Source organism: Poecilia formosa, unplaced genomic scaffold, assembly GCF_000485575.1.
Source record: "Poecilia formosa unplaced genomic scaffold, Poecilia_formosa-5.1.2 Scaffold445, whole genome shotgun sequence".
Lineage (NCBI taxonomy): Eukaryota > Metazoa > Chordata > Actinopteri > Cyprinodontiformes > Poeciliidae > Poecilia > Poecilia formosa.
In genome coordinates, this window is record NW_006800384.1 from 161,861 (window position 1) to 174,828 (window position 12,968).

General features: G+C 38.6%; 1 protein-coding gene across 1 annotated transcript in view; it reads right to left on the minus strand.

The window, feature by feature from the left end:
- pmepa1 (prostate transmembrane protein, androgen induced 1) overlaps nt 1-6,686 on the minus strand; it is a 37,738-nt gene extending 31,052 nt beyond the window's left edge. Inside the window, exon 1 of the mRNA XM_007577533.2 lies at nt 6,130-6,686. Coding sequence (XP_007577595.1) covers nt 6,130-6,226 — 97 coding nt within the window. The 5' untranslated portion in view covers nt 6,227-6,686. The remainder of the gene's footprint in view (nt 1-6,129) is intronic.
- Between the last annotated feature and the right edge of the window lie 6,282 nt (nt 6,687-12,968).

Genomic DNA, 12,968 nt, shown 5'->3' on the forward strand with positions numbered 1-12,968 from the left:
GATGTGTTGGTTTTAGGACATGCAGAAACAAATGCACCGGGAGACGGAGCTACTTGTAGGAAATGATTCTTCAGAGCTGATAACATCGATGACTTCACTGCACAGACACATGGCCAGCCTGTGAGTAATGCTGAGGTCATGTGCTTTGACTCGCCATGTCTGCCGCTTGGAACAGATGTCTTACAACCTAAGAGATCCAAATGAAGGAGGAAAGTTAGACAGCTAATGATAGTGTGCAGTGAGTCAGGGGCTCTGCAGCTCTGACTCTGGAAGTTTAGGGAGTTTAATGCTTTTAAATCCAGGTGTTGGAGTCGGAATGCTCAGAATCTATAGTTTCACTTAACAACTGCTTTTCATATTTTTCTTCCATGTGATCTTTGTCAACAGTACTCCAGATTCTCTGAGGTTTTCCAACATTTCCTCTCCAGCACCTGGCCATTTACTCCTGAACTCAAAAGTTGAACCGATTGACTCATAACATTTTCACAAAGTGAGTAAAACCTGAACTATGCCAGCTCTCGCTGTCATCTGGAATCATAAAACTGGCTGGTTTGCTTTTAGATTCCAGGACAATATCGTTTTCATTTTGCCACCTGTGTTTCTTCCTTGTCGCTCATCTGCACACATTCACTGCAGCTGGCGTTTCTATCGGAGTGAGGAGGGGTAAAAGTGATGAGCGCTTTGGGAGTGCTGCAGTCATTCCTGATTTACACACGTTATCCATCAGAACGGAGAACTTTATTCACCTGTTGACTGTTGGACTTGTACAGTACAAGTTGACGGGTAAATAAAGCAACAGGTTTCACCACATTTTCTCGAGATGATAATAATTTTAATTTTTATGGGCTTAGTGTTATGTCTGAGCTGTTGGAGTTCTCTGTTGATCATGTTTTGTGCGTAAAGCTGCTCAGGGACCATCCATCTATCCGCTCCAGATTTTTTAAGATAAATCGACTCAGTTTGGACGCCAGATGGGATGTATAGTCCTTGAGCGAGTTCCAGGTTTTTTCCAGGATCTCCATTTCAAAATAAACCTGATCAGGCTGGACTGGTAAATCATTTTTGGCTTAAGCCCGGTGCACAAAACAAGGTAATTGTGCCAATTTTAGACCTGATCATTCCTTTCCGATAATCTTAAGGATGCTCTCATTATCTTGATGACTCTAAAGATAATCTTATTAAAGATAACGTTGTTGTTTTGTGTGGTGTGTGAAGAGTGAAACTGCTCGGAAACACATCGGGACTGCAACGACCTCAAATCAACTTCTGCAGGTTAGTTTCTCTGGGATGTTCGCTGAGGAACAATACTCACCTCACTGCTGCCAACTCAGCAACTTTCTTGCTTTATTGAATAACATTTCAGACAAAAGAAATCAGCATGGGCAAAATTAGAACCGGCAGGTCAGGCTTTTTAAATATGGTAATCCGCAATGAGTCAGAAATCTACAATCGGTGCGTCTCTATTAGATTGCTTTGGCATGTTGGAGTTTTCAAGGCCAACAAGAATGCAGACCATTGAATGTGATGTGCATCCAATCAGAAACCGAGCTGACAGAAACATAGAGAGAAATCCAAAATATAGAAGACAAAACTGCTATGACAGACTAAAATGTCCAGTGGATGTGTTTATTCTCTACTAAATATAGTCCACAAACCATCTCCATGGCTTCTTCCTTGTCAGCCATGTTTGTTTACTCTGAATTCATCCTCTAAATGTTCCTGAGTAAATCTGTCAATGTATGGTGTGTTTTCATTTTCCCATACCAACTCCAACTGAACTACGTAGTCTGCAAAACACAAAGAAAAGACCCTAAAAGTCCCCAAATATGTACCTTCCTATGTACAAGCATCCCTTGTAGAGAGGATTGGTCAGATGTCAATGCGAACACAGCACTTGCTTTGGTTTTATCAGGTTCTTAAAAGCATTGCTGGATCTGGGACCAGTGGGACCAGCGATAGACATTAGCAGAGTGGTTAAAAGCAGCTGAGATAAGTGCGCTTGTCCCTCAAAAATAGACACTAAACTTCTCATTTATCGTGTATATTTCTGAGTAACTTTCTTAAGATGGAAGGATTGAGACTTTAAGACATTTTAAATACTTGAAACAACACATCGGATCACATGTTTGTTCTCAGATGGGAGCTTTCTTCCAGATCTGTTTTCAAGATCTTCTCAGGTCAGACTTTTAGGAAGCCCCTCCTGTTTCTATCCTGTCCCTGCTTTGATCGCCACATCTCATGTGTAAAATGTGGATTAGCCTGTGTTTTACTTGCTCTGCTGTGTCTTTCATCTCTCCTGTCACACTCCAGTTCATGCTGCCCAGTACATCTGCAGCGGCTTAAAAATAATCTTGTTTTTATAATAAAGGCCAGTGCATCATTAGTTTCAGTCTGTCAACTCCTACACGATTTTCAGCTCAGCAGAATGTCTCTTTCGGCTTCTCAGTCTATCTCTTTTTTACCCGGTTCATTCTTTCCAAAGTTACGACACATTTCTCCCTCACGCTTCTCCAGCCTGCTCTGCTCTCCTTCTTTGGTTTATCTGTTTCCCTCCTTCTGTCCTCCAGACTAAACATCACGTCTGTTTTCAGACAGAGGAATTGCGTGTTTGTGTCTATCTGCATTCTTATCTCGTCTTACTGTTACAAGTCCAGGCAGCAATCTGATACAAGATTGAAATAGATACACTCTGATGCAGCTTTAGTCAAAAGTCTTTGTGTTTGTGAAGTATACATCCTTTTCATTTTGCATGTAGAAAATCTTACGTGACTCACAGTTAGACAGCTTGGATGAGCATGAAACAAAATGTGTGCTTCTTAAAATTCTTTCAAATGAGATCCAAACAGCAGGAGGGGGGGAGATTATGAGGTTCACAAAACCGAAAACATAATCTACAGCTTCAAGCTAGGGTGGGCAGAAATTTGCACAACAGTTTACAAAATGCACTAGCAGGAAGCATGAGCATTTACTTCCAAAGTGCTACACACAGACGCATAATTGTTCATGTATTTGTATCAAACTGTCACTCTATCGATGTCACAGTCCGCTGCCTACAACCAGATGATCCAAAGTCTCGTTCAGGAGTGGATGTGCATGGAGGCCTGTCAACACAACCAATTTTGCTGGACGATAAATCGCCCAAGAAATTATTGCAATAAGCAATAATATTGTCATTTTGAGACCTTTTTCAACTAATGTAATGTTGATAATATATTAATCCAGGTATTCATACTAAAAAAAACATTGAGTTCTAGAGAATGTTTAACACTGGAACTGGAAAATATTTAAATCTCCAAAATAAAACAAAACAATACTAACTAATATGGATAATGAAGTCTCTGAAACCAAAAGATGCATTTTAAAAAATATTAATTATTCATCTTGGGCAGGGAAAACAGGCAGAAGTGGCAGGTAGTGCAAACTAAATACTTTATACTGGATGTCAAATGTTTGTAGCGTTTTTCAACATCAAAGTGGAGCATCCCTTTAACGACTGGAAATTATGAAGCTCATTTCAATTTATTATGTGATTAATTGATTTATTGCTTATAGTGACAGGACTCTCTGCATGTGCAGATTTTTTTCTCTAGTACTACAAAACAACATGCACACATTCAGATATTGTCTAAAGCAGGCCCCACCAAAGAGATGCCCAAACAGTCTCACTTCAGGTGTGAGGATTCAACCTTTTACTTATTTTGTATTTTCACGCAGCTGGCTCAGAGGGAAGAATTCATGGCTCATTTTTTGTGATTTCACCTATTTGTGATTTTCTGTGAAACGTGACTAAAAATTATTTGCAGGAAATCCCCCCATTCGCATTTTGTATCTAAAATATTCAAGAGACAATGCAGCTTTGGAAGCTACTTGAAGCGGTTAGTAGTTGGCCAATTGCAGAGCAGTATTAATTTTCCTTGGCACTGATTGGCTATAAAACCAAAAGCTTCTGCAGTCATGTTAAGATGGTTAACACTGAGCGCATAAATGAACATGAAGGTATATTTGATACTTGAACATTTAAAAGAGGCAGTTGTGTGCATTTTTAGCGATTACTACTGTAAGTTCGATTCCAGCTTCCTGCTGCCTCAGTTCGACGTGCCGCTGAGCATTTAATCACAAGTTGCTTGGTTGACTCCAAAACCTTCAAAACACTCAAGGAATGGGTCTCAAACAACCCAGAAATACCACCAATTTAATGTCAACGCAAGATATTTGGAAGCAAAATTAAAGTTACAGTTTTGACTGATCCTTTCAGATCAGTCAAATTACTATATTTGTTATTTTGAACATAATGCCCAATAAACCAGAGACCCCAATGACAACATCTTGTGTCAGAAGGACTTGCTTCTGCACACATTTCCATCCTGAAATGGGAACGCAGCCTAATCCTTTTGTATTTTAGCCAGTATGCCAAAATTCAGCAAGCACCCACTTGGGACTAATGTCCTGTCAGACAGACTGCATGAGAAATAAATGACGGATGACACCAGCATGAACCCTTCTCACACATGATTGGCTAAACCCATTACTCACAGTGTCTGAAATTTCTTTCCTTCCCACTTTCAAAGTGGAAAGTCTTATAAAAAAAACCTTAAATATACCTTCAACCAACCCAGAAGCTTGTAAACAGACTGTAGGTGAAATGAAAAGCCATTTTAAAAGTAGGTTTGCTAAAACTGACAGCATGCTTCATTGATTTATTTGGCATCATATGACTGCAAGAAAAACAGGAAAACGTCAAGATGAAATAATAAATGACTGCAGTGAGAATAAGTTAACAGATTATTTCCTATATTATAAAATAAAAAACTGCTTCAGTTCTACTTCCCATTGCAAGAATTTGGACCTGAAACACTAAGTCCATAACTCAGTTGTTCAGACTGTAAGAAGATTAATCTGCAAAAATCCCCATCCTCACTTTTGTGACTTTGCATTATGTCTTTTTCCTTTTTTTCTATAGCTTTAAAAGCTGCAGGAAACATTTTGAGGATCATGTTTCTTTGTTTGCCTTGAGGTACATACCATATTATGAATTTAAAATGTAGAAAAGGAGGCTAAGGGAAAGAAAACAAGAGCTCATTTCTGCAGACAAAACTATAAATCAGCAGAGATGTTACTCAGTTCCAGCCCAAACAAGTTATTATATTATTATTCAGTGAAATATCACTGAGTGTACTCTGCTTTCTTGCCCAAAGAGCTGAAACGAGTCTGAGTCAGAACTGTTGGTGACCTCAGCTGGACTCACTAACATAGAAACACACACACGCACACACACACATCCGTCTTTTCATCTACAACAGACCTCAAAGTATCACAAGTGAATTCACAACCAGCAGTGGGGAATGGACCCCAGTGGAGGGTCACTTACCGCTTCAAACAAAAAGAAACAGACAAAAATCTCACAGATGTAAACGCAACATAACACACACACGCATACACACACGCAGGGATTTCCCGGATACGACCACACACACAAACAGCGCGCACGCGTGCACGCGCAGGCAGACGGCTAGACAGACGTCTGGCTTCACCGGAATGACGAAGCGACGAGCAAACTTCAAACACCCTCCTCTTCTTCTTCTTCTCCACAAGGGAAAACCCACCTTTTCCTCTGTTTTTATTTTTCTACTTCCAGTGTCCTCAAAGGCGAAATTATAAGAGTTTCGACACGCTTCATCTCATATCCTGACCATTAAGAGAGAAGAAAGGCAGACTGCAATCTTTTCTGTTTCCTTTTAGAATCAGTTTGCCTCTGCAGACACGATAGAAAGCTTGCGACGTTAGTTCAAGTTCAAAATCAAACCTTATGAACCATCTGCAGGGAAAATGGTTCATTAGAGGAGCTTTTAATGATTCCTTGCCGTTTTTATGAGCAGCGCTAAAAGTAAAGTTGACAGGAAGTCGTTAAAGGGTAAAATAAACTGAAAATATTACAGGAGCAAATTCAAACGAGAAAGTGAATTTCGCGTATTTCTGAAGGAAACGTATGTCAGAGTAACCTGCGAATGAATGGGGTATTTCAAACAGAGCCAAAAGTCATATATGCATCATCACAGTCATCACACACAGTTGAAAACATTGGGAAAGGAGTCAGCAGATTTATAAAAAAGTATAATAAATGTTACTTACTGATTTCCATGTTCTGGATGGAGGTGTAGGGCTTACAGTTACAAGTACAGGAGACATTGGGGGCGGTGGCGTTTAAAACACCCATCAAGTTCAACATCTAACGCCTCCCAAAAGCAGACATAAATGCTCCAAGAGATGAAGAAATTAAAAGCAGGGGGTGGAGAAGGCTGGAAGAAGGAGAGGAGACCCAAAATAAGACTAAATTACCCCCCTGAAATTTCTCCTCTTGTCTCTGCGCTCTCTCCAGACTCCTCTCCTCTCCTTCCTCTCCGGTCCGTCCGTTCTCCCTTCGTCTCGGTTCTCTCCTCCTCCCCTCTCTGCTTTCTCCTCCTCTTCCTCCGAAATCTAACTATCTATCGATTTGAATGTGTCAGTCTTTCGGCGGGCTGTGGAAGTGTCTGCTCCGCCGCTAAACGTTGTTCAAATCTACTTGAGTTAGTTTCATTGTCCGCTGGAAATGAAATCAGCGCATCCGTGAGTTCCGCCGAGCGACCGGCGACTAAACCACCGAGGGACTCATGTCTGGTCCTGGCTGCGTCTCTCTCCTCCTCCCCCTCTCTCGTCTCTGGGGATTTCTGTCTCTCCCTCCCTCCTCTCCGTCTATTTTTCTCTCTTTCTCTGTCCGTCTGTCTCTCACGTCCAATTTCCACTCTCCTTGTTGGTGCATCATAAATTCCACATTGAGAAACTGACAGTGAAAGACAAGTCAAAGATTTATTTCTTTGTCGCCTCCCTTCCCTCCAACCGCCATAGGGATCACACATCCTTCCAGATTATTTAATTTCTGTATTATTTTAATTATAAAACCACAAGGAATGACGCAAAGACTTGGCGCATGCTAGCATTAAACCAAACTAATGTGCAACAACCGACAGTTGATACTTTAGCTATGCAGCAGTAATTAAAGTTAATTCCTTAACTTTGATTAAAAGTTATGTAACACAATCAAATGTGCTAAAACGTCATATTTGAATTATGTAAAAACCTGTTTTGGACATCATAGTCTATTCAAGTGTTGCAAGATGTCATGGAGGGTGAAAAATATGCCAATAAATATTCAGCTTTTTATTAAAAATGATCACACATCATAGTCTATTTATTAATATGCACATTATTAATATCAAAATGATTCAGGTAGAAGTAAATGGCAAAAACTAGACCTTGTTTTGCTTATTAAACCAAAAAATAGAAACCCAATCGTCTCTCTTCTGTTGAGCTCAACTCAACAACAGCAAGAGCTTATGGGGATGATTTGGGTTTTGAATATGTCTGTTAGCATCTTGCCATCTGCTTACAGGGTGAACTTGCCTGGATGACCAGACCAGACCTGAGCGATATGGTGGTTGCTTTGAATGTCCTCCACTTATTTTTCACTTTGCTTTGTTTCAAGTTCTTTTGAGACCTCTTTGAACCCTAACCAGACTCCAAGACTATCTGAACACAGTTTTTACAATTTCACCATCTCACTACTAAATGTCTGAGGTTTAAATTGGGGAACTAAGCTGCTGACTGCTAATGCTCTGAATATGCACTGAAAAAAGAGAATGGACCTCCAACTAAAAAAAAATAGCTAAATTTCTACATGTAATCAAATTAAGTTCATCACTTACTTTATTTACATTTGTTTAATATGACAACTTAATATATTTACTTGGATAAACTTAATTTGATTACTTGCAACAAAATATATTTTTAAAGTTGGATCACCTGTTTTCTTTTTTCAGTGTGTACAACTGTGTGTAAGTTAAACCATAGTGGAAATAAATGTGCTTATATGTATTATTTTTTTTGAAAAGAAATTCTAGTTTGTACAACAGTTCAAAGTAAATTTTTACTTTCAATTCATATTTAATTTTTCAATATTTTTAAAACTGATATTAAATGAAAAAGGTTCAGATTGCTGGTGCTGGACTAATGGTGTGACTGGGGCGGTTCTGACCATGTTACAAAGTTCAAATCATGCCAGCCTGGCTTCCTGAACATGACGCTTCATCGCGCTCCACAGAGAAACTTTAGGATGTGAGAGATCAAGATGTTTGCATTATGGATGTGCAGCCTGCAAACATATGGACCAGAAAATTCAGAAATGTTTCCAACAGTTTGTTGAGTTCTTCACCACGACTTTCTGCAGATTTTCTATTTCTTCCTGGTATTTTTGGAACTAGTGATATTTATTTTCTTGATGCTGCTGTCGCTTAGGATCGTTATGTCTGACTTTACTGCCCTGTTTTCTGTTCAACTATCACCGCAATGTTTAGCTGGTTAGCTATTGCCTGTTTATCAGTCTAGATCTGGAAGTCCCAAAGGAAATTGAGGTCATTTTTCTTAGCAATTTCATCCTCATTTAGTGGTTTTTAGGCTAAATACATTAGTCTGCCACAACTTTTATTTCTTCCTCCTAAAAGTCAAGCACATAATGCTTTGCCTTGGAAAAACCACTGATTACTATCCATGGCCAGGGTGAGTAGGCAGAAACCAAAGGGTTGTTTGTTGTTGTATTAAAACTGCATATTTCTTTGTTTTGTTTAAGTTTTATTTTGTGTTGAAACTGCAGCTATTTCAAATTTAGAGATATAAAAACTTCAGCATAGTTTAGGAAACGTTTAAAATGAAGGGTTTTACTTGTTTCTGCTGCAGATTTACATCTAAGTCATCAGACTTCTGTCTTATGGGTTTTTCACCTCAACATTTTTTCCCATCATACATCAGTGTAGACCTATTTGTACATGGTACTCTCTGTAAGGCATGCACTGACATTCTGTAAGATTTCCTCCAGCTTAGTTAAGACATTTTCTTTGAAAGAAAGTCATAATTTTAACCCTTTTGTTTTGCTAAAGTTAATTAGCACAAAAAACCCACTTTCTATGAATTTCTAAATGTTGTTAAATGACTATTAGTCCAGGTGAAATTACACAGATTGCAAACAACCATTGAGAGATTCTTTATACTAAATGTACTTGAGACGTTTTAGATGTTGTTTCCACAGAGCCAGACAGCGTTAGATCACTTCTATGATTGACAGGCTACTGGGACCAATGAGACCAGACTGCACCAGTATGTTTCATCTGACTCAGCTTCCTAATTAGGTCTGCTGGAGTTTATAGCTGCATGTTAAAGTGGCTTTACAGCCCAGCTGGATGCCCCAAAGCCTTAATCATGCAGACAGGGAAAAAAAAAAAAATCACCAAAAATACTCTGTGCGAATACTGAATGCTCACTGTGTCAAGGAAAAAAGGAGTAGGCCTATTACATGTTACAGTTGGCTGAAAATGCCATGGGTGTGTAAGCTTTGCAACTAATGATGCAACTAAAAATTAAACCACATAAGAGATTACAGCAGTTCGAGAGCAAATTGGCTGATTTAAAAAACACTAATTATTAAAAAATGACCACTTTGAAAGAGTTCAAGTTATATAAACACAGGTTATAGTTGTGCATTGAGAGAATAAACTAGACAAGTGTCATATATACCATAATTACTGCCGCAAGAATGAAATCCTATTGTCCACTTATAAAAGTAAATAAAGTAATTAAATGACAATGGGTAACCAGTCAACTTTATAATTTAGGATGAAAAGGCGTCTTTGCCGCCCTCTGCTGGACACCGGCGTCATTCCTGCAATCTGAGCACATTTTGTTTTGGCTTTTAGTTATTAAACTCATAAGTACGACTGGGGTGTAAATCACAGATTCTGGAGAGTGTGTTGGGTGTATATTATTAAAAACATGTAAATACCTCCAGGTAAGGTGTTTGTTTAAAAGGGGATTACTAAATTAGAGCAATGCACCAGAAAACATGGTAAATTTTTAGCTTTAAAATCCTTTAAATATTTTTGCGTCTATCTAAATCCTTTACTATATGTAAGCAAAGAATGACGAAATTAAAAAGATTGCTTTGATGTATAAAATACAGTGTTTTATTGTTAAGTAGGAAACATAACTGACTTTTTATCCTTGGGTCTAATAACCTGGGTTTTGTCTGTCAGGACTGGTTTGAGCTCCACTAAACTACGATGGCATTTGGGTCAGTTTTAATCGCCCAGTGGAGACCCTGTAAGTCAGTTTCATGATGCTTCTTGTCCTCTTTTGATCTGCCGTAGAGCTATTTAAAACCTGTTTAACAAATAAAGCCTTCACTGAGCCTTCTAAAGAAGGGTGGAGATGGGTAATGACACGACAGGTTCTCAGCGATACTTATTCCCAGAATGCTAAATGATCAGCCTGCTCCGTCTCACCTCTAATGATTTTAAAATAAAACTAAATCATCTGCTGCTGTTGTTTTGCAGATACAGGGAGGTTTGTCTGTGCTAAAGAACTACCAGTGAGTTTGTAAAACCTTCCCCGAAATAATGACTACTCTGTAGAATAAGTTGGAAAGACATTTTTTGCAGAATAGTATAGTTTCAGGAGATATACTGGGAGTTTATTAGAAACTTCCTTTGTGAAAAAGTATTTTCCTCCTTGCAGGTTTTTTCTGTTTTTGTGAGCTGTCGCTCATAGATGTTTCAGATAATCCAATTTTAAAGACAACAAACAAACAAATAAAAATCTAAAAGAAAGATTATTTTATTTATTGAGGAGAACAAAAAATGATACAAACCAGACTGGTGAAAATATAACTGACTAAGATTTTAGTCTGAATTGCAACCTTTTATTACTTCGCTCCATTTTTATTTTAACAAGAGGCCTCAGCGTCTTATTCAGGCGTTGGAGAGACAAGTCCTGCCTATTTGGGAGAGGCTACATATGTAGGGTTTTGGGGAAATTGTAGTCGCGATTTTACAGAAAAACGATGAATTCAACATGCTGGAATGACACACAACTTTTTATGAGCTGTGCAATGCTGTGAGAGCTCTGGTGGAGCCAGCTGCACGTTGTCCAAAATGTAAAAACCAAAAACCACATAGAATATTACTTCCTGTTGTCTTCTTTGGCATTTCCGGCAGTAGTAACATCAGGTTGTTGATCATGTGAATCATGTGATGCAGAAAAAGGGTTTCCATTGCAGTCCTGGGAAACACATTTACTTCGTTTCAGCAGTGAAATCATCTCACCCCAACGCAAAAACTTTTTATCGGAAAACATTAGTATTTTCAAAAGCAAAATTATTTTCATAATTTCAAGTTGCGCAATTTTATGGTTAATGGAAACATGATGAAAAAAAGCCTAATCACAAACATTTAATGACAGTTGCTGCTACCAAGAGCTCCACAAGTTATTACAAAGATGTGAACGGTTATTTTTTTCTCGTTTACAAAATTATGTTTGAGAATTTTCTCTGGTTATGTTTGTCTAAAATTTAAATTAGTTTGGTGGTCAGAAACAAAAGCTGAAGAAATAATTTTTTAAATCCTTTTCCACAGAACTATTGGTGATTGTGAGGTGGTCCAAGCCAAAGAGGCAAAGCTCTTTGTGTGCGTTGTAGGTGGAAGGCCTCGGCACAGGCAGCAGGCTGAGACAGATAATCGAGCTGGCTATGAGTCAATTTACCGTCTGAAGGGGCTGAGTCACCGATCGGACACCCAGGTGTGGTCATTCTTTGTGTTCTTCTTTCTTTCACTCTTTATCACACCCTTCCTTTGAAGACTGGAGTGGCTGAATCACTGGGTTGAGTACTTGCTCTCTCAGAGTGAGCGTATCTATTTATCGCTGTCTGTTCAGATGCCTGAAAATGGCTGTGCATAAAAAAAGAAGCAGGGCAAAGCTGGAGAGGAGATGAAAAGCAATCCAGGAGGGTCAGGTTGAGTACGAGAGGCAAAACAACACACAGCTTCTGTTTTTTTCAATTCTGTAACTCTATGACCAAACCTGTTGCAGCATCTATTATTTTATCTTTAACTTTGATGATTGATTAAAAAAAACATGAGAACTGATCCAACAGCTTTAGATACAGTGCAGCTCTTCAATTACATTAATAGGGGAAAAGATTGCTGAGTTGATTCAAGAGGATTTATGTAATTAGTGCATCTTGTTTGCTTCAGTGTTAGAAATAAAATCAAACATTCATAACTGTGTTTTTCTGACAAGATGTCTGTATTGTTGTCTGTATGAAACTGTTGGTAGTTTACAAATTACTGAACGGTTTGACATCACAATACAAGATCTGCTGTTGCATCAACCTTCCTAAAGGTTCTCTGGTTCTGGTTCTGGTTCTGGTTCTGCTCTGCATCCCCAGAACCAGAACCAAACGTGGAAAAGCAGCATTCAGCTTCTATCCACCACAAATCTGGAACAAACATCCAGAAAACTGCAAAACAGCTGAAACACTGAGTTCCCTTAAATCCAGACTAAAATCCCGCCTGTTTCTTGTTGCTTTTGAACCAAAATAAATGGAACATTAACCAACATATTTGATGTGTATTGATGATTTTAATGATGGGAATCAACACAGTGTAATATTTGTTATTGGTTTCTCAAACTGGTGACTTTATTGGAAGGTGCACCACAAATAAACTTAACTGATTGCGTAATGTGTTGGATATATCTAAAAGTTGAAGGACTCTGACTCCCAAGTTCACTTTTTGTGTAGATATATTTCTATGTTAATCTGTCACAAGGTTAGATCCTAAACGGAAGAAAACAGGATGATGCCGGCGTGTCGATGAGTAAAAACACGTTAGCAACATGCAAAGAAGAAGGATATTCAAAATGGGACCTGATGACATTGCATCAGGAAGCAAATGACGAGCTGAGGAAACAACAGAGTAGGTCAGAGTAGGTGGTTGGTAAGCTAATTAAGTACGAAATGAATCAAGGAAAGAGAAGCCACAAAGTCAACTGAGGATGTAAGAACGACAAAAACAAAAGAGGAAAACTACTGAACAGAATAGTAGTGATAT